A 21,192-nucleotide genomic window follows, 5' to 3' on the forward strand; every position below is an offset into this window, starting at 1 on the left:
TTTTAATTGCCTGTTAACGCCAGACACACGGCAGATACACGTGATAGATGCCTCATGAGAGGAGACGCCATCTGCTGAGGCCACAGCCAGCCCAGAGAGGCTTGTCAAAGCAGGCTGCCGGGAGTGCAGGTGTGCCCAAAGACCCGGGCCTCGGCCTACTTTACGACTGTTCAAACTGGGTTTGATTGCTTGGACTGCTCAAAAAGTTGGATGGTCGTACCGTTTGTCAATTGCCTCGTCATCTGTCTATGAAATATTTACATTCGACCATCATTACATTTGCCAGTCATGAACTTGTCTTCCTGAACAGATGGATTCGTATAAGAGTGATAGAATCAACGACTCTTTCTCCATATGCTGTCATGAAAAACGAAAGCGTTATAAATAGATATTTAGATCTGGATCACAGCAGAGGGAGAGAAAGTGAAGGTAGATGTACGGTCAACGTTAGTCGTTCTTGCACACAGGAGTCTCCTGCGCTTCTGAGCTGAAACATCTCTGTTAGTGCTCCGGTTCTCCGCCAGCAGGTAGAGTGCACTTACACACACGCACATACCCTATGCTACAGGGGAGCTGAATAGGATTGTCTGTCGGCTCTTTAGGTCGTCTGACCTGGTGTACACACACACACAGATTCATTAGCACATGCACACACAGATTCATTAGCACACACACACAATCCCCGCCACACACACCCGTGTTTTACCGAGACACAGGCGCCTGTCCTCACCCCGTTCCTATAGGGAGTTAAGACAGAGGTCGAATCTCATTGGAAGATAACAATATCACATTAACCCTAACTGATTGAGTTTACCCAATCACGGCCTCCGCTGATTGAGTCGAGCTCATCATAAAGCCCTATAATTAGCATAGTTTCAGTCCAGCAGGGTTTGACCTCTCTGTGATCACCAGAGGCTGTGTGCTAGCTCCACAAGCCCAGGCACACCTACTGACATCCCACTAAGCAGTGAGCCTGTTCTGACCTCCACCATTAATGAAGAGTTGTGGCCCCCGGAGATCCTTGTTGCTGTCTGCTGCGGCTCAGCAGGAGAACTGTGCGGTGACCTTGCCGTGGGGAGGTACGGACACACACGGCCAGAGAACTTACAAACGCCCACGCGCGCGCACACACACTGAGACACGCACTCGCATGGATACACACACACACACAAACACACACACACACACTGAGACACGCACTTGCATGGATACACACACAAACACACACTGAGACACGCACTTGCATGGATACACACACACACAAACACACACTGAGACACGCACTCGCATGGATACACTTACACACATACACACACACACACTGAGACACCCACTTACATGGATACACACACACACACAAACACACACTGAGACACGCACTCGCATGGATACACATACACACACACACACACACTGTGACACGCACTCGCATGGATACACAAACACACGCACTCATACATGCATGCATACACACACACACACAAACAGAGTACCTAGCATGCACATACACAAAAACACACTAAACACTAGCCACTTTGCTATCTGAATGTCACATTGGCCATAATGATTACCTTATGTCCCAGTGGTGGAATCCTTCCTCAATCCAGTTAAATCATTCTTCCATCTCCCCAGAGCAACTCAAAATGCCTCTTAAGCACACTGACGCACAGAGTGGGCATCTGGGATTGAATTGGGATGTGTGTGTGTGTGTGTGTCTGTATGTGTGTGTGTCATAGTGTTTCTCAGTATTCCTTGGTGATGGTTTAAACATTATTACAAAGTTGAGTCAACAAATACCAGAGTTGAAACACACAAGCCCGGAATATTGATATTCCCCTGTCAAGCCTCATCTCGCTCTCTCTCCTTCTCTCTTTCTGCCTCTCTCTCTCCTTCCCTCCGTCCTCCCCTGCCGCCCCCTCTCTTCTTCTGCAGTGATTCACAGTGTTAGGACATCGTTTAAGCGTTGCACGGCATCAATACAGACGCCATCGATTTTTTTAAACAGTTAATGGAAGCCTTTAGGGCCCCAGAGCTAATTAAAATCATATGCAGGTCAGGCTCATTTAAAGACTCTCCATTAGTTTACATTGAGATTAACCACAGCTGACTGCAAAATCTATCCATCGGGCATTGTAATTGACCAGTGATTCTAATGGGATTCCGATGCCGCCTTCAGTTTGAAAGGCTCAGGGTTGAGGGGAGCCTTTATACATGCCGAGTATGTTTTGCTCTCCTGAAACACATCTTTGGAAAAACCGTCTCCGTTCACTTGTGATGACAGTCCTCCATATTTCAACACATCTCTTCCGCTCGCTTCCCCCGCGTAGGCCTACCTGCTCGTGTCCGTTTACAGCTCTGTGTGATGTTTATGCCTGTGTGTTTTTTTTCTCGCGGCGCTGTGCAGTAGTCAGGCTGATTCCTAAGCAAGGAGTCAAGGGAGATTTCATTTGGGCTGTTCGTACCGTTTCCCGAACGTTGGCCAGCGTCGGACCTGCAGACGTTGTCTGACTGGCTGTGACTGAATCATGCCACCCTGCCGCTGCGTCTCCGCTCAGCTGGCACACACTCGCACACGCTGGCACGGACCAGCTCCTGCCACCGCTAACACCAGCGGACAGGCTCATCATTAACTCGAGGAGTCAGCTGTTCGATTAGCCTATATCTAGCCAAAGATTGGTTCGTGGATAAAAAAAAAACCTAGATGGAGGATTCCATTTCTAGAAGGGTACCTTCAACGCGTACACAGGCACGCACAGTCACGTATGCACGTACACACATGTACACACAAGACACAAAAAGACTCGGAGCAAACAATTGTTGACCATGTGAGATATGTTGTAGTTAATAATATCTATGAGTACGTTGTGTGCTTCTTACTGCGGGCCCACAGAGGCCTCACAGTTCAAGTATGAGTCGGCTCCATCATGTGTTCTCTGTGCTAGACTAAACGAATCTCGCTGCCCTTTCAGCAGGCCCTTATGCTATTAAAACAAGATGGTTTCAATCACCCATGACATTGTGCTGTACCATTTTAGCTAACATTTTGGAAAGCTTTACTCCCTTTTAAAAGGCTATTATGTTGCTCATTATTGAGAGGAATTCAAGCATTGCGATGTATTTAGGGAGTGCTGACTGTAGCAGAGCGCCATGCTAACCTGTAGCCATGTCAGGTTAGAGAGCAGAAGTACTACACAGTGTTCCAGTCCTCCACTTATACTGTCCCTCACCTCATACTCTTATAGAAGATGCATTTGAAATGTATTATTATCCCATTTGGACATTCAGACCATTACACTCTCAAATCCACAGAGCACACGCATACAAACCCCTCACATACCCACTCAATACTCTTGGAGGGAGGGAGGGAGGGAGGGAGGGAGGGAGGGAGGGAGGGAGGGAGGGAGGGAGGGAGGGAGGGAGGGAGGGAGGGAGGGAGGGAGGGAGGGAGGGAGGGAGGGAGGGAGGGAGGGAGGGAGGGAGGGAGGGAGGGAGGGAGGGAGGGAGGGAGGGAGGGAGGGAGGGAGGGAGGGAGGGAGGGAGGGAGGGAGGGAGGGAGGGAGGGAGCAGGCAGTTGCCCTTATCGGGCCAGTGGCAGTGGGCCTCTCAAACCTGCAGGGCCCAGACCCAGACACCACGACCTTCATCTCACCTCCACACCAGCCCTGGGCTCCAGGCCCCAGGCCTTATCCCCCGCCCCACATCCTCCAGGATTCTATCCCAAGCCCTAGACAAAGCCATACACAGTGTTACCACCCAGCCCTAACCCTGCTCGTGCCTCATGGTCCAGGCCTTGACAATGTGTGCCTCTGGCTGCACAAACGTCGACCTCTAATCAGAAATGTAGAACTCAGAGACTGATATCATCTGTGGAGTTCACAGCATCGGGTAAGCCATGGGGGGAAATGTAAATTCTTGAAACTCAGTCAGACTGACTATTGAATCTTTCCTCCCTCCTAAATACCTGTGGACCGTCAAGCACACTGGCCACGTCAGAGACCAAGCGTACATGAACCATGGTGCTTTGAATGATCTCATTACAATTTGTCGAAAATGGTTGTATATGATCTAAAAGATGATTGTGGGTGATTGCTCGTTGTGCATATTTCTTGACAGAAAGCAGTTCTCGTGAAATGTCACTCGCCCGGACTCATTGAAGAGCCACAGGCTTCAGTCTTTGGAGACGAATCACTTGCAAGCATGGCTCCTGTGCTCCAAATAACTCCCCTTAATGAAACACAGTGGCCCAGCCTTGCAGCATTGATTTTCCTCTGGCCGGCATTTGATATCTGAGATATCCACAGGGGACACAAATCTATCAGTGTTTCTTGTGGTGACACCTCATGTCTTCACATTCAATTGAATTGGCAATAACGTCTACTTAGACTGAAAGACTGTCACGGACCATGGTATATTAAACAGGCTTTGGAGGCACTTGCGTCGATCGTCTTTGGGGCCATCATCTTCTAGCTTCTCCTAACCCTGCTTCTATGTCGGGCTTATTCTCTGAACTTCTCTCTCTTTCTCTCTCTCCCTCTGTCTCGTCTTCCTTCTCTGTTTTTATGCCAAGATGATACCTTTTGCCGCTCTCTGTTTTCCTGTCTCTCTTTCTCTGTTCTCCCAGAATGGTCTCTCCTAACCCTGTCTCAATCTCTGCCCCTCTCTCTCCATCAGGTCCATCTCTGGTGGGCCAGCTGAAGAAGGACTGGGCCTCTCCCAACAGTATCGCCCTCTCATGGCAGGCGCCGGAACAGACTCCCCTGCCAGTCCTGGACTACGAGGTCAAATACTATGAGAAGGTACACTGGGACTTACGAGGCTGCAGGGAGAGGGATCCGTCAGATCAGTCGGTCGGCGTGTTTGAACTCCAATGCGCCTCATTCTGTCTCGCCTTCCTCCTTCTCCTCTGTCCTACTCTTCCTCTTCTCCTCCTCCTCCTCGTCCTCTCCCCCGCTCTTCTCCCTCCTCCTCTCCTCCTCTCCCAGGAGCACGAGCAGCTCAGCTATTCGTCTACCCGTACCAAAGTCCCCAACGTCATCATCACGGGCCTGAAGCCCTCCACCTGGTACGTGTTCAGCCTTCGAACCCGGAGCCCGGCCGGACACAGCTCCTACAGCCCCAAATACGAACACGAGACCACGGGAGACTGTGAGTACCCTGTCCGCCACACCACACCACCTGCCCTCGGCAACCTTCCCCCCCCCAACCCCCCACCCCACCCCCGGCTGACCGCAAATCCCTAGCTCCCCCCAAACCCTTCCGGCTCTCCTGTGTGCAAATCAGCTCCAGGGTTTCGATCAATGAGTGGAGATCAATGCGTGAACTCGGCGACGCGGCCGTGTTGTCGGGTGTGTTTGCTATTGACGATTTTGGGAAGCTTTAATTTTCCGCTGTTGCGGTGTGGAACGCTGAGGGGTCGAGAGGAGAGCGGGGTCTTTGTGTTCGGCCCGGTGTTGTGGCAGGTGAGTTGGCCTCTCTGTGGCCTAGCCTCCCGTCAGGCTGAAGAGCTGCCTTTATCTACAGGATCACACGGGGCCTTTGTTTGGGGCTTTCATCTGGGAGAAAAAGAGCTCCCCCCCGACCCCCCTCCCCACACTTCTCTCTGTCCACCCCCCCCCCCCTTGCTCTCTCTCCCAAGCCCCCTTTTCTCCTCTCCATCTTTCTCTCTTTCCATTCTTTCTCCCTGTACTTCACCTCCCCCTTCCCATTGCATTTGATTCCTGTGCCGACAGGCGTCCACACGCAAATTCACACGCGCGCGCGCCCGAAATCCTTATTAACGGACCATCAATCAGACACATCTGGTTACTGAGGGCTTTGGAAGTGTGTGTGAAGTCCTGGTCAGGCGTAAGCTCCTCTCAATCTCATCTGTTCCTCAGATCATCTCTGAGAGAGACTGGTAATTACATCTCTGCAGTCTGAAACCCCAGAACCACACGCACACATACACACACGAATACTCATATTACTCTATGCGTATGCTCGTGCGTACACGTTTCAAAGGCCTCTCTCACGTCTGTGCAAGGGGCCACGCATTCTGATCTCCAATTCATATTCATTAAGTGTGAAATATTGTAGAAATAAGTTTGGTAATAGCAATCATCTTTCAATTATCTAGTATTCGTTAGCCTTTTGAAATGACAGAGAAAGGGAAAATCATGAATATCAAATGGGGCCAATTTAGCCAAATGATCATTGCCTAAATCACAATTTCATGAATGAATAACATTAATTAAATGGTACCAAGCATATGAACCATTCCCTTTAGAAGCGAGTAATACTTTTCAGACCAATAGTTCAAATGTCTCTCCCAATTAACTTGGTGTCATTGAAAACAAATAAACAACTTCTATGTTTATAGATACAGTGGGACAATCAATTGAAAAAATTGTTTTTTAATATCACATAATAGTGGCAGATGAAGACCACTGACACATGAATTGTAAACCCGTGCTCTGGAGAGTTCTTAATGGGGAGGCAGGACTAGATGAGGACTAGATGTTTTGATAGTCTAATGCCAACTCATGTTCCTTTGGGAAAATGTGTTCCTCTCACCCATCCTTCTTCAGTATTCTCCCCCTCCCCTAACCCCCTGCTCTTCCCTCTCCCCAGCATCTGATGTAGCACCGGACCAGGGCCAGGTGTTGGTCATCGTCACGGCAGCGGTGGGTGGCTTCACCCTCCTCGTCATCCTCACCCTGTTCTTCCTCATCACTGGACGGTAAGATCCTGACCACAGGCTTTCACCACCAATGGACAACAGCCCCAAACCATACTCAAACCATGAGCTGCACCACAGTCGCTGTCATGGGGAGTGGACAAAGGCTTTCCACCTTGATCTAGGATACAGAACTGTGGTTGGATGTTAGAGTTGGACAAAGCGACTGCTGAATGCAGTACCAAGTTTGACACAGCTCCTTCTGCTGTGGGTGGCTGATGGTGTTCCTACTCCCCAACTACAGTACAGAATAGCTCTGAACTCCGAACTCATCGAAACCGCACGCTTAAAACACAGGCTCGTATGTGACCCGACTCCCATATACATGTACATAGAGCGTGAGTGTTTTATGCCGTGTGGGTGGGACTCATCGCCCCGCTTCTCCACAAGTGCCATACTAGAGGGCTAAAGCAGCTACATTAGGATATGAGCAGGGACCTTGAAGGACGAGCTTCAAACACGAACTGTTGGAACACAGAACCGCTTACCGTCCACATTTTCTGGTGAACAATGGTACACGTGTGACCTGCGTAGACCTGAGTAGGAGTTCTGCCTCTCGCTCTTCTCTAAAAACTCCAGCTAGCGGAGATAAGGAGAAAGAGCTGATGCCGGCACTTTAGGCTGTGGGTTAGGGAGAGAGGCTGTGGATTGTGGGTACGGGGGGAAGGAGTCTAGGGAGAGATTCTTCGGTTTTGGGGATGTACAGTCGGATAGAGGCTGGGGATAGAGGCTCGAGTCGTGAGGCTTTAGGTTGCTGCTTTTTGGGGGGGGGAAAGAGACCTTAGGAAGGGTTTGGGTTGTGCAGCTGGGCAGACACTGAGCGGAGGAGCCCTAAGCCTGGTGAGGGAGGATGGCGAGACTGGAGGGTTGCTGGAGGCTTTCGGCCATGGGTCTGGGGACAGGATTATGTGGGAGAGAGATAACATGAGGAAAGAACTGGGACTGGGACTGTGAGCCGTGACCACATCTCCAGTCCACGGAACTTAGTGTTCCGCGGGATATCTCAACAGGGCGAGGCCGCTGCGGGTCTCAGATAAGAAGTGATCTAGGATCAGTTTTACCTTTTAGTGAGGTCGTGATTACATGTAACAACGAGGGCCTGGTGCTACATCTCTGACATCACAGTGACATTCAGTCGACTTCAGCACCAGGATAATCTCATTCCTTTATTACTCCTCTTTTTCTTAATCTCTTCCTACGTCTTCTGCTCTCTCTCTCTTTCTCTCTCTCTCTCTTTCTTTCTCTCTCTCTCTCTTTCTCTCTCTCTCTCTCTTTCTCTATCTCTCTCTTTCTCTCTCTCTCTCTTTCTCTCTCTCTTTCTTTTTCTCTATCTCTCTCTCTCTTTCTCTCTCTCTCACTGTCCCTTTCTCTCTCTTTCTGGTAGCAGTAAGTTTAACGATGAGACAAAAAGGTTTAAAGAGTTTTGACAAAAGGGGTCTTGAATGCCCAGTTGTGATTGTGGGTGCATGAACACTTTGTTGGGCCATTGCTCCATTTGTGAGGGTGCTTCGAATGCAAAAACAAGTTGGAGTGAATGCTGCTGTCTATATTTAGGCGCTGTGATTGTATCAGCGTGATCTTGTGAATGTGTTAATGTGTGTGTGGTTGTGTTTGTGCGATCTTGTATATGCGTTGTTGTGTGTGTGTGGTTGTGTTTGAGTGATTTTGTGCATTATTGTGTGTGTGTGTGTGGTTGTGTTCGTGTGTGTGGCTTTTTCCCATTGTTCCACTTTATAAAATGCACTGAAGCCGACAGTAGCTGGGCAAACCTGAAAAAGGTTCTATGCCACTGCCGCCTTAATGAACACGACGACCCCACTAGCGAAGATCGACAGTTGCTCTCCAAATCCCCGTCTCCTGTCCTCCACTTACAGACATGCTATCTGCTCTGTCTATCAGTGTCTAGGCTCACATCAAACACACAGCAGGACTCTAACCTGGCAACCCCCAGCCTACAGACTGTCTAATCTGGCAACCCAGATCATGTTAGGCTTCAAAGTGGGAGCTGCACCCACATTTCTAAGAACACATGCGCTGGCTCTTCTGTGTAGATTTCTGACTGTCAGTGGTGTGCCCGCCGGCTGGCCTCTCATCGGTCAGTAATTAGCCTTCTGATTGCTCTGACCTCTAGCTAATTATAATCAGCTGGGGTCCAGCTCTCAGGACAACATTTAGGGTAGTAAGCCCTCTCAGTTGTGTCACTGTCATCTTTAAACCTTTGGTTTTGTCTTGTCCCTTAAACCAGACTTTTTACTGTTGAATTTCTGTCATTCTAGCATTTTCTTATACTCTCATCTAGTTTTCTCCTTTGGTCACATCAACTATGTGTTTGAGTGGATGGAACGGAAATCAATGTATCTTTATCACCCCCCAGCTCTCTGACTGGTGCCGGCATTGAATTGTGCTTTCCTCACCTCAATCTCTCCATCTCTTCATCCTCTCCCTTTTTGCCATCTTGCCAGGGGGCATAACCATTGCAAACTACATTCTCATCCTCCCAGCGTCACTGTTAATAGACTAATTACCCTGGCTCAGATAGAGATCCACCTTCTACTCTCTCTCTTTTTCTCCACCGCTTCATCTCTCTTCCTCACCCCGTGCCCACCTCCCCACATCCCCCACGTAGGACTCTGGATCTTAATTGGCTGCGATTGCAGGAGGTCTGATAACTTCATGAGTATGAACTGTAGAGACGCAAGCCTATCCTGCACACATTTTAAATGCTGCACTTTACAGAATTCAAGGTTTCTCTGAGATTTGGCAAATGTGACAGACACTTATGGGTACAGATAGCATTGTCTTCTCCACACTGCCAGGCTGTCTGTGACAGCTGAGATGGAGCGATTTCCCCAGCTGTCCCACTCTTTTCATGGGCCTCAGGACTCTCATATTAAGGGGTCAGGTGGCTGAGCAGTTATGGAATCGGGCTATTAATCGGAATGTTGCCGGTTCGATTCCAGGCCGTGGCAAATGACGTCGTGTCCTTGGGCAAGGCACTTCACCCTACTTGCCTCAGGGGGAATGTCCCTGTACTTACTGTAAGTCGCTCTGGATAAGAGTGTCTGCTAAATGTAATGCTTGCTGCCTGTGGTTGGTGCTTTCAGCCATTTTGATCTAAGTATTACATCCATGCATTTAATTGGATGTGCAGTCAATTCTAGCAGCTGCTCAGAATGCATAATACAGTTTGGGTACACGGTGGAGAGATTGTTCTCAGTTGCCAGGACCGTGAGTATGGATTTGACAGTGAGCTTTCACACACTTGACCATATATATGCACTTACACAAACAGACATGCACATACTGTACTCAAACAAGCATGCACACATGCTCAGCAACTGCTACTGTACAGTGTTAGGGTGTGTGCAGAGAGGGGAACTATGAATAGACGTATCTATTTACCAGAGTGTTAGAGAGTGCGGTAATAAAGCACACACTTATGTGAGTGCGAACATGTACCGTTAAACAAACACACTCATGCAGGTGTCCTCAGAGTGCTTATGAAAAAGTGTTAATCCTGACTAAATTTGCCTTTGTGGCATCTAGTTTCTTCCACTATTTTTTCATTTGTTTTCTTTCTCAGAAACAAATCCCTTTCAGGTCTTTGGCACAAAAAAAGTTTTCAATTGTCATTGTTTCATTAACATGCCTTGATGTGTAAAAGGATGTGATCTGTTTTCACAGAAAGATAATGGCTGCGTTTCCCAGATTCATTAAGAAGCTCTTAAGCTTCTTTGGAGCGTTCTAAGAGCACTCTAAAACGCTCTTAGAACGCTCCTAAGGAGCTCTTAACGTTAAGAGCTTCTTAACAATAGCATTGTTGGATCTCTGTCCTAACGGAATCTTTGAAGTATAGGGTTCTCTCTCTGAGGTTCCATCTCCTGTCTGTCCTCCAGATGCCAGTGGTACATAAAGTCCAAGATGAGTTCTGAGGACAAAAGGAGAACCAACTATCAGAATGGACATGGTAAGAGTTTTCATTAGGCTCTCTTTCTTTCCATCCCTGTTTCTCCCTCTCTCTCTACTTTTTCTTTCACTCTCTATTTCTGCCTTCCTGCCTCCCTCGCTTGATAATCAAATTCTCCAATTTCAGGTGTACTAACAAATTGAATTCGATTTTGGATCTGTTGTGTGCATTTCCTGTGCATATCTTCAAAGAATAGGGGTTCAAGTGTTGAAAACTGAGTTTAAAAAGACATTTTCCACGCAAACACTTTACTTTATTGAGCATTTGATCCATTTCCATGGTGAAACCCAACGACCCTTGGGTAGAGAGGCCATGTGAGGAATGGGCATGCAATCAATTCTAACCAAAGCTACGATTCCCAAGCCTTCAATTTGTTTGAAGTGAATGCGTATGAAGTGTGTCCCTCACCTCTGCCCGTAGCCAACTTTGAAGGATTGGTAACACCTCCTTTTCTCTCCAGCGGCCCAGATTTCCTTCTACAGAGAGAGAGAGGACGAGAAAGAGAGTTGTCAGCAGGAGTGATAAATTGCTGCCTTTAAACAAACCAACAGAACAAAACGCTGTGAAACACCTTTAGCTAACCCCCCCCCACCCTTTCCTTCTCCTTCTCTCCCCCCCACCCTTTCCTTCTCCTTCTCTCCCCCCCACCCTTTCCTTCTCCTTCTCTCCCCTCCCCCTTTCCTGCTCCAGGCTTTATTTGAAGTTCTCTGTGTGGCCTACCTTTTGGCTTAATCCAGTTACAGCCATTCTTTAGTCTCTCTTTCCCTCGCTCTATTCCTCTTATCTCTTCTTGAGTGTAATTGTGTGTGTGAGAGTATGTATGTATATGGAAACTGGTTAGTGACTGTTATTTTATACTGTATTTATTCTCTTATCCCCCCTGTTTATACAGTATATAGTAAATATAAATTGTATGTATATATATATATATATATATATATATATATTAGTGCTGTCAGTTTAACGCGTTATTAACGGCGTTAACGCAAACCCAAATTAACGGCGTAAATTATTTTATCGCGCGATTAACGCTCTTTTTGGCCTAGCAAACTTTGTAGTTTTCACATGCTGTTGCAACAACTACCGACGTTAGAAAAACTACAACACCACACCGGATCTAGCTAGACCGGAAACAAAACAACAGGCACGCCAAACACTCGTTTGGCTTGCGAGCTGGCTAAAGAGTAGTAGCAGAGCCCGTTTACGGATATTAGACATTCTCTGGTAGTAGGCTAACGTGACGTTTTGAGTGGATGACGAGCGCGAGATGCCGAAATGGATGCCAATAAGAATGGAATGGAAAGTTTGCTTTTAAAAAGTTTCCAAATGGTTCTATTGACAAGACCAGTGATCTGTGTGTTTTGTCGTTGTAAACTGAGCTATCATCGCAGCACGTCCAGTCTGAAATACCACTTGATGGCCAAGCACACAGCTGATGCGAATTCTCTGCCCCCTCGTCAAAGCAATGTTGTTTTCAATAAAAAAAATATTTGCACAAAGCCATCCAAACCACTTTTCTATGTTGATAAGAGCATTAAAATTTGAAAAAAGATTGGGACAAAAAGAAATCAGGGACATTTAGAATAGATAAAAATGTGCGAGTTAACTATGACATTAATGCGATTAATCGCGATTAAATATTTTAATCGTTTGACAGCACTAATATATATATATATATATATATATATATATATATATATATATATATATATATATATATATATATATATATATATATATATATATATAAAGAGAGAGCGCAAGATAGGGGCATATATAATACACACATATGTGTGAGCACTGTAGTTGATCTTGAGATTATTGTAGGTTCACTCTCTCCTCTCCTGTAATGTATTGTCGATGCTGTAACCTTCAAAACATTGTTTCTCCCCGACGCTTCAGTGGGGGACTGTGTCTTCAGGTTCCTACTCTGTCTCTGTTATGCACGAGGAAGGCTGGATTATGTTTGGGGGGGAGGGGAGGGAGAAATGGAGCTGAGCTATTAGTAGAGGTGAGCGTGGGTGTGTTTGTGCGTTTTGACAGAGGAAGAGGAAGGGACAGTTCTTGCTTGCCCTGTCTCCCCATTTTTCAGGACTCCCAGGACCAGTCTGTGAGTGCTGGGCGATGGTATTCTACCGATACTGACACAATCCACGAGATGTCAAGGCGTTTCTCTCTAAGACCTCTCCCTCTCCAGTCCCCTTCCCAGGCATAAAGACCTACGTCGACCCGGACACCTACGAGGACCCCGCTCAAGCCGTCCACGAGTTCGCGAAGGAGATCGACCCCTCCCGCATCCGCATCGAGAGGGTGATTGGAGCAGGTATGGCGACCGGCCTCCCCTTCAGGCATCTCACCTGCGTAGGGTCTGAGGCCTGCTGTTATCTTTATAGGGTTCTTCATCTAACAGTGTAGTGCACTGTTTTACATCAAACATGTTCAGGATTTGCTAGGATTGGTGGTAATCATGGGTTCACCAGTGGAGCAGAGAACAGTTTTCCCTCTCTCTTCGTTCCTTGGGGTTCCTTTCCCGCTTCATTCACCAGAGAGGGGATATTATTGCCCAGGTTTAGAGAACAAAAGACTCCAAGAATAGATTCTGGGGTGATTCTTCACAAGGTGCGAAGAGACATTTGAGAGGTTTAATAATTCAAAGGAGAGGAATGAGGTGCTGACAAGAGGGAGTTGCCTTCACACTCCAACACTGCCCTCCAGTGGTTTAGAATGTAAACCACAAACATGCCTGTATGACCATCCACTTTGAGATGTAAAGAATTGCCAGTTGTCAATTATTTTTGACAATATGTATCTGTGTGTGTGTGTGTTTGTGTGTGTTTCAGGTGAGTTTGGTGAGGTCTGCAGTGGACGTCTGCGAACCCCGGGGAAGAAAGAGATCGGTGTGGCGATCAAAACGCTGAAGGGAGGATATGTCGAGCGCCAAAGGCGGGACTTCCTCCGTGAGGCCAGCATCATGGGACAGTTTGACCACCCCAACATCATCAGGCTGGAGGGCGTGGTCACCAAAAGTAAGAAGGATGACGGGAAATTGGCAGATTGGGACCCCAGTAGGGGCAAAGTGGGGGTATGGTGTTTCGTGTTCAGTTCGAGGTCGTGCTCAACGATCACGTCTCATCCTTACCCGTCTCTTCTTGACCTCTGTAAGGCCGTAGCAGAGGCTGTGGTTAGCTGAGATCCTGCTGAGTTGAGGAACTACTGAGGCATGTTCGGATTCCTGCAAGACCGCATGAGGCTTTGTGAGGCTGTCTGTCGAACTACAGCTGCACTCGCAGGAACAGGCCCGTTGACTGAGCTCTGTGTTAGCAGCTGCGAGGGCTCAAGTCTTCAAGTAGGCGCTCTGTGTGCCTGTGTGTGTGTGTGCCTGTGTGTGTGTGTGTGTGTGTGTGCCTGTGTGTGTGTGTGTGTGTGCCTGTGTGTGGGTGTGCGTGTGTGTGTGTGTGTGTGTGTGCCTGTGTGTGCGTGTGTGTGTGTGTGTTTGTGCACATGATTCTGCCTGTCCCCATGTGCACACGGTGTGCTACGCGCTTCGTTGTAACGTACAGAGCACAGTCAAACGCATGAGGCTTTCAAGAGTGTCTACAAGGGAGCTCCTTGTGTCTGGAGCGATCCGAACGGGGGGAATGTACAAACACTCAGCTCAGAGTAGCCTGCTCTGTACCGCCCCCCACCCCCCCTCAACTCACACAACGAGCCTGCTGCTACATATATACAGCAGCAGTGTGTGTGTGTGTGTGTGTGTTTTCTGTTGGACAGCTGTCTCTTACATGGAGAGTGAGTCATCAGAATGAAACCATTTCCCATGGCTGGATATGCCATGGCTCACAGACTGACATACAAGACGGCGCACACACACACACACACACACGCATCTGTTGTTTTCCTAACCCAACCTCAAGAGAGACTTCTTTGGAGAGAGAAGTGTTGGGGTGTGAAGCTTACCTATGGAGGAACTTCAGGTAGCGTGCAGACTGTGCACGCTACCTGACTGTGACTGTGTGAGTTTGCGTCTGCAGGCAACATGTTGTAGATCTTGGTGTTAGGACGACTGTCTTTGGAAATGTGAGCCTGAGTTTTTCATTTGCTGCTCCACTCAATCAGACACGAGCTGAGGTGATGGATTCATCCAGTCAGCACCCTGGACAGCTCCTCTGCCCCCCCTCCTGCCTCCTCTACATTCACTCAGCCTGGTTCCTGTCCCCTGTGGCTCTCTTATCCGAGCAGCACTAACGGAGCCTCACTGTCCTGTCCTGTCCTGTCTGTCTGTCTGTCTGGAAGTTTACCAACACCAGTCTTAAGTAAGACCATTATGTATTTGTGCCTGAAGCCCTGGCTGTTGTGTATCTGTCCTCAGGTTAGTCCTGTAGTAGTGTATCTTTCTTTATGACACACAGCAGTGTTTCGGGCCCCTTCTATCTCTCTCACCTGCCCAGGGATATCCTAGAGCTGGGCTGGCCAGTGTGTGTAATCCTGGAATGAATGCAGTCAGCAGCACGAGCATGAAGGATTAGACTTTGGAGGGGGGCGGAGGGGGGGGGGGGGGGGGGTCACTCCAGGACAACGCTCATCTCCACTTCGCCCCCCTTTTCCTCCACTCACCTTCCTGTTCTCAAGATCGCCTTTCCCTTCTGTCCTTCTCGCAACATGACCTCAGTCTCCCTTCTGGTCCTGGCTCCACCCACTTCCGGTCCGTCCTGAGACCCCCCCACCCCCCCCCTCAGTGTGTCTGAAGGGCGCTAACAGTTGTCAGTAATTACATCGGGTGTTTAATCAAACACAGTGTTAATTAATCCTCTGCAGGTTTATTGTCCACTCTCCACAGGCCCAGCCAGCCAAAGCAGGGAATAACAGCACGCTAACTCTAACCACGCTAATCTCCTATTAGCTCCTGTGTGGATCACCCTCTGAGTCTGTCAGCAAACAGGGATTACGGAAACATCAGGAAACCTAAGCTGCTGTTTATTTATTCCACCTGGTCACACTTTGCTTTGACATGGTCATACGGTTAGCCAGATATGCTGCAGAAACAATTCTACTGAGTTCATATCCAAGTAGTCTGAAAGGAGTTTTAAAAGCTGTATTCAACATATTGTCTGTATGTGTGGTGTATGTGTGTTTGCAGGCCGGCCTGTGATGATTGTTGTGGAGTACATGGAGAATGGATCTCTGGACTCTTTCCTGAGGGTAAGGAACACAGAAATTGTATTTCATGTCAGAAAGCGACGTCTCCTCTGGTCAATCTCTCTCCTGTAGTAAAACCAGACCGCTTTCGTTGACTTCTCCCTGTCAGAAACACGACGGGCACTTTACTGTCATCCAGCTGGTGGGCATGCTGCGTGGCATCGCCTCGGGCATGAAGTACCTGTCAGACATGGGCTACGTTCACCGAGACCTGGCAGCGCGCAACATCCTGGTCAACAGCAACCTGGTGTGTAAGGTGTCGGACTTCGGCCTGTCCAGAGTCCTGGAGGACGACCCGGAGGCCGCATACACCACTACGGTAACTCTGACCCCTGACCTCACTGTTCCGTCTCATAATCAGAATAAGCCTTGGTCAAATTGTCCATACTTATTTTCTACCACCTCCTGTTGACTATCATCAGAGTTGTAGATTTTATCGTCACTAGTTTTTCTATTAAATAACACAGTTTAATGCGGAAGCCCTGAAGGGCAAGCAGAAAAAAACAGCACGTGCGTCAACCAAGATTATATCTTCCAGATTATTTATGGGACCTTTTGGATCCCAATCATTATTCCTAGTCAATGAAGATTCAACCTATTCTAGCTCTACCACCAGGGCTTACACACTTTAAAACACAGATTTGGATTTTGCATGTCAAAACACTTTTGCATTAGATCTGTGCAATTAGAAAGATAGCTTGCATAGTTGAATTTAATTGGGTTATTTTCAACATATTGAGTAAGCCTGTCTGTATATGAAAGTATCTTGTTCTGACAATTTATTAAGACATTTAGACATGTTACAGCTCCTTCAGCGCATCTGTACTTGACAGTATGTTTCATTAGGAGTTTAAACGGTTTTTGAAGTAGTGAAGAACATTAGTGTATAGAATTGTTCAGTCAATGAAAACAAAGGTGCAATCCAATTACAGCCTGACACCTTGACCTTGAAAATTGATTTTTATTCCTTACAGCTTGATTTCATTTATGTCTCTCACTTCATTCTCTGTTCTTTTCCTCCCCTTGCCCTGTAGCCTGTAGTTGTTTAACAGTAAACCAACAATGTCGGGGTTGTGAGAAAAGTTAGATTCACTTCTCTAAATCTGTCTGCCCCCCAATGGCCTCTATTCCATGAGTCATGCTGGGTCAGGGTGCGGGGAAGTGTTGCTTTTTCAGGTCCATCAGTCATTTTGTGCTCCACAGGGCTGGGGAGGGGCCCAAGTATCTTAGAGAAATTGGACAAGAAAGGCCAGTGGGTTTACACTGCCCTCATGTGGAAGATGAGAAGCTGAGAAAAGCGGATTTAAGAAGCGGGTAACGGAAATAAATAGGGAGAAAACATCTAAAAACATGACAATGGCTGGGATCTTTGAAGCTCTGAGACTTTTAAATACTTCCGTTGTGAGAGTGTTGGCGTCTCTGCGTGAATAACACATCATTGAAAGTGTTTGTCAAGGAGACGTATCTTCTCAAGCATAAACTGTCATCGAAGTGTGACAGATATCTCACCTGTCACAAAACAGATGTCTACCGTGGGTTGTGCTCACAAAGACTAAATGACGGCACTCGTTCCTGATCAACTCACACTGTGCGTGTGTGTGTGTGTGTGTGTGAATGTGTGCTTTCACAGGGAGGTAAGATCCCCATCCGATGGACAGCACCAGAGGCCATCTCATACAGGAAGTTCTCGTCAGCCAGCGACGCCTGGAGCTACGGTATCGTCATGTGGGAAGTGATGTCGTATGGGGAACGACCGTACTGGGAGATGTCCAATCAGGATGTGAGTACCCTGAAAAAAGAGCGGGGAAAAAAAGTGTGTGGAAGACGGACACAGATAGAAAGCCACAGGAGGGAGATAAGGAAGGGGAAGATAAAGGGACAGTGAGTCTGTGGCCAGGGGAGGGGTTTAGACGTCGTGGATGATGGCTCAGTGACCAGGTCACTTAAGGTCTGGCAAGGCCAGGACTGGCTCCGATTGGCTCTGATTGGCTAAGATTGGGTGGAGGGCACACTCGCCCTCTCTCTGTGAAGTGTGAAAGCTCCTCAGTAATCCCCTGAGCCCCTTGCACACAAACACACCGAAATACACACAGACACACAAAGGCACTCGCACGCATACACACACAGACACACAAAAGGTCCCCGACATCAAGGGATTTGTGCTGGTGGGGGAATTGCCTCAAAAGTGCTTTTCCAAGGCCAAAGCCCCAGCCAAGCCCCAGACTGCTGTCGCCTCACCCAGCCTCACATCCCCTGGCCTCCTCCAGGCCCTAGTCTAACCCGGAGGGCTCAGCTTCAACACTCCCATCTGATTTAGCCTGTTATCCCTACTCATGGATACTCAGACCACCAACACGCCCCAGAGACTTTCCGTTTCCACTTCGATCGAACAGGGCACTATGTAAGCCACTCGCAGCACTAACCGGAGGACGTCCCGTTGTGCGTGTGCGCGTGGCGTCTCCTTCCAGGTGATTCTGTCCATAGAGGAGGGGTACCGGCTGCCCGCGCCCATGGGATGCCCCGTGGCACTCCACCAGCTGATGCTGCACTGCTGGCAGAAGGAGAGGAGCCACCGGCCCAAGTTCACTGACGTTGTGTCCTTCCTGGACAAGCTGATTCGTAACCCCAGCAGCCTGCTTCCCCTGGTGGAGGACATCCAGAGGTAGGCGGGGCCTATTGAGGCCAGAGACGGGCTGCTACTGGCTAGACTCACAGATATATATACACACAGGTGTATGCTGTACAGCGAAGTACGCATAAAGGTCGATGTGCGAAAATCAATCACACAACATGGATGGAATAATTGAAAAAGAGTGGTCTCTATTTCTGTTTCTAGCTTTGGTAATTACGTACTGCATATCAACCGCATGTATGTACAGAACTGTACAGTCTAGCTCTTCATTTAGGGAATTGATTTGTTTTCTGTGCTTGGTTGTCAGCCTCCAAGAATCCCCTGGAGAGGTAATAGACTACCCCATGTTCATCTCCATCGGGGATTGGCTGGACACCATCAAGATGAGCCAATACAAAAGCAATTTTGTGGCCGCAGGATTCAACACTCTGGACTCTGTGGCCAGGATGAGCATTGAGTGAGTGCTCAATAATAACAGTTTACCATTAACATAACATCATGTGATCATAACGTGACTGTTATTTCTATCTCTCTGTCTCTCTCAACACCACTGCCCAGTGGTGTTGAGGGCATTTTTCATTGGCTAAACGTTTCTGTGTGTGTGTTTGTGTATTTTTGAGTGCCTGTATTTGTGTCTGTGTTTGCTTGTCTGTGTGTGTGCGTGTGTGTGTGTGTGTTTCTCTCTCTCCCTAGAGATGTCCGGCGGATAGGCGTAGCGTTGATTGGGCACCAGAGGCGGATTGTGAGCAGTATACAGACGCTCCGCATGCAGTTGCTGCACCAACAGGAGAAGGGCTTCCATGTTTGAGACCGTAGAACCACAGCGTGGTTGGACGGATGGACAGAAGGAGGAAAACGACAGAGGGACAGAAGGAGGAATGGACAGATGAGGAAATAAAAGAATATAGAAGGAGAGACAGACAGCTCTAGCCTGTGCCTCAATCTTCACCCCACAGACAGACAGACAGACAGACAGACAGTCTCAGTCAGGTGGCCAACCACCATTTTCAGAGTCACTCGTTAGACTTAACCGGTTGCCTCATTAGATTCCCGGCGACCACACAGACCTGTTTTCTACACCCTGGACCTGCTTTAGATCAGACTGAAGAGAGAGAGAGACTCTCAGAGACTGCCCCCTCCCCCCGGTCCCCTCGCCTCCGCCTACTTTGCCCGCCCACCCCGGGAGAATGTATGCCTCGTCGCAGCAGCAATCTTTCTACATATGTGGAGCAGCAGTGTTATCAGTGTGTAGAGCTGTAGATTTTCATCTACAATTTCTCTCCATGTTTTGTGACCATGTAGCTGCTATCAGATGTGCAATCAAAAGGATTGTCCTTAAATATTATATGAAGTTATTTTGGAGATTTAATAGACTAAGTAAAGTCATAATGGTATTATTGTTATGTTCTTTCAATAACCTTGCTCCAGAGAATCTGGTGTTCAAATACTTGAAGAAAAGGAGGCGACGATTTTGAAGTGCAGATTTCTGAATGTTTAAGTGTTTAGACAGATTTATCAATTATAATCATAACCTGATATTTATCTATGTGCAGTCCTGTATGTGAACGCCCTAGTGAATCTGGATCTTTATCTCTTTGTTTATAAATAACGTTATCTCAATCAGCAATATATGCAGTCATCTCAGTAAGTCCCACTACTAGGTGGTACTCTCTTATGGACCTATAGACTCTGAGAAGAAACCGATGCCACCTCAGTTGACACTATGTCACACATCTTAACTCCGTACATGGCAGGCAGGCAGGCAAACACTATGGACTGATGGCAGCTGTCAAAACATTGTGTAAATAGTAGTAGTGGTGGCCAGAACCATAGGTTGATGGATATAAGTTGTTGGTGTCATGATGTTTGTTTGAAGGCCCTGCCTAACCCAAGAAATCCTCATCATAACCATGTGTCACTCAGGTGAGAGGCACTTAAATGCAGTGAAGGGAGAGTCTTGGGTTGAGGAATGACATAGATAAGTTCTAGGTTAGCTGTTACAGTAAGTGCAATAGCATCATGGTCTCCCAGAGCAGACAAGAGCAAGAGAACGAAGGACAAGTGACTCAGAGTCAGACATGGAGGAATAGCGAGACACTGATAAAGAGACACACACATAGAATCAGTTGCATCATCAGTCCAGTATGCAGAACCTAACCAGTGAGAGCATTAGCATCATTAACCACACAGTCTAAGACCCAGAAGCACCCAAGATGCACAGGACCTTAAGAGCCGACATGCAAGAGGACTCCTCTCTCCCACTAGATAGTTAAGACGGCTGACGCTGGCATGCTTAACTGTCCATAGGACACGGAAAAGGAAGGGTAATGGTTGGCTCTAGGTTTGTGCCTGAGGTGAACTTTTACCCAAAGGAGACATTTTCAGTTGTTGGGAAGCACGGATACACACACAAGCATACACATAAAACACACCCTCCTGGAAAGGCATATGAGATGCTGTTTAGCATGTCTTACCGCTGAGCAATGGTAGAACGCTCTTTTGTACAAAGTACAAGTACATATAATTCTTGTATTTTATTTTTCTATAATTTCCAAAGAGATGTGGTAGATCTTGCACACTGTAAGAAGCAGTTTAAAGCGAATATTTATTTGCAAATAAAAGTGAACAGTTCTGGTGATTGACTGTTTTATCATTTGTAAATGCTGCTAAATGCATAAATGT

The 21,192-nt window shown here is 47.6% G+C and overlaps 1 protein-coding gene across 1 annotated transcript in view; it reads left to right on the forward strand.

The window, feature by feature from the left end:
• The window catches only part of LOC146234157 (ephrin type-A receptor 6-like), a 94,571-nt gene extending 73,538 nt beyond the window's left edge, over positions 1 to 21,033 (forward strand). The window contains exons 6-17 of the mRNA XM_084688240.1: positions 4,672 to 4,796; positions 4,983 to 5,145; positions 6,610 to 6,718; positions 10,612 to 10,682; positions 12,880 to 13,005; positions 13,523 to 13,708; positions 15,820 to 15,881; positions 15,988 to 16,197; positions 17,509 to 17,658; positions 18,347 to 18,540; positions 18,818 to 18,967; positions 19,204 to 21,033. Coding sequence (XP_084544366.1) covers positions 4,672 to 4,796; positions 4,983 to 5,145; positions 6,610 to 6,718; positions 10,612 to 10,682; positions 12,880 to 13,005; positions 13,523 to 13,708; positions 15,820 to 15,881; positions 15,988 to 16,197; positions 17,509 to 17,658; positions 18,347 to 18,540; positions 18,818 to 18,967; positions 19,204 to 19,318 — 1,661 coding nt within the window. The 3' untranslated portion in view covers positions 19,319 to 21,033. The remainder of the gene's footprint in view (positions 1 to 4,671; positions 4,797 to 4,982; positions 5,146 to 6,609; positions 6,719 to 10,611; positions 10,683 to 12,879; positions 13,006 to 13,522; positions 13,709 to 15,819; positions 15,882 to 15,987; positions 16,198 to 17,508; positions 17,659 to 18,346; positions 18,541 to 18,817; positions 18,968 to 19,203) is intronic.
• The last annotated feature ends 159 nt before the right edge of the window (positions 21,034 to 21,192 follow it).

Source organism: Hypomesus nipponensis, chromosome 23 (assembly GCF_054491055.1).
Source record: "Hypomesus nipponensis isolate SF chromosome 23, ASM5449105v1, whole genome shotgun sequence".
NCBI classification, from domain to species: Eukaryota; Metazoa; Chordata; class Actinopteri; order Osmeriformes; family Osmeridae; genus Hypomesus; species Hypomesus nipponensis.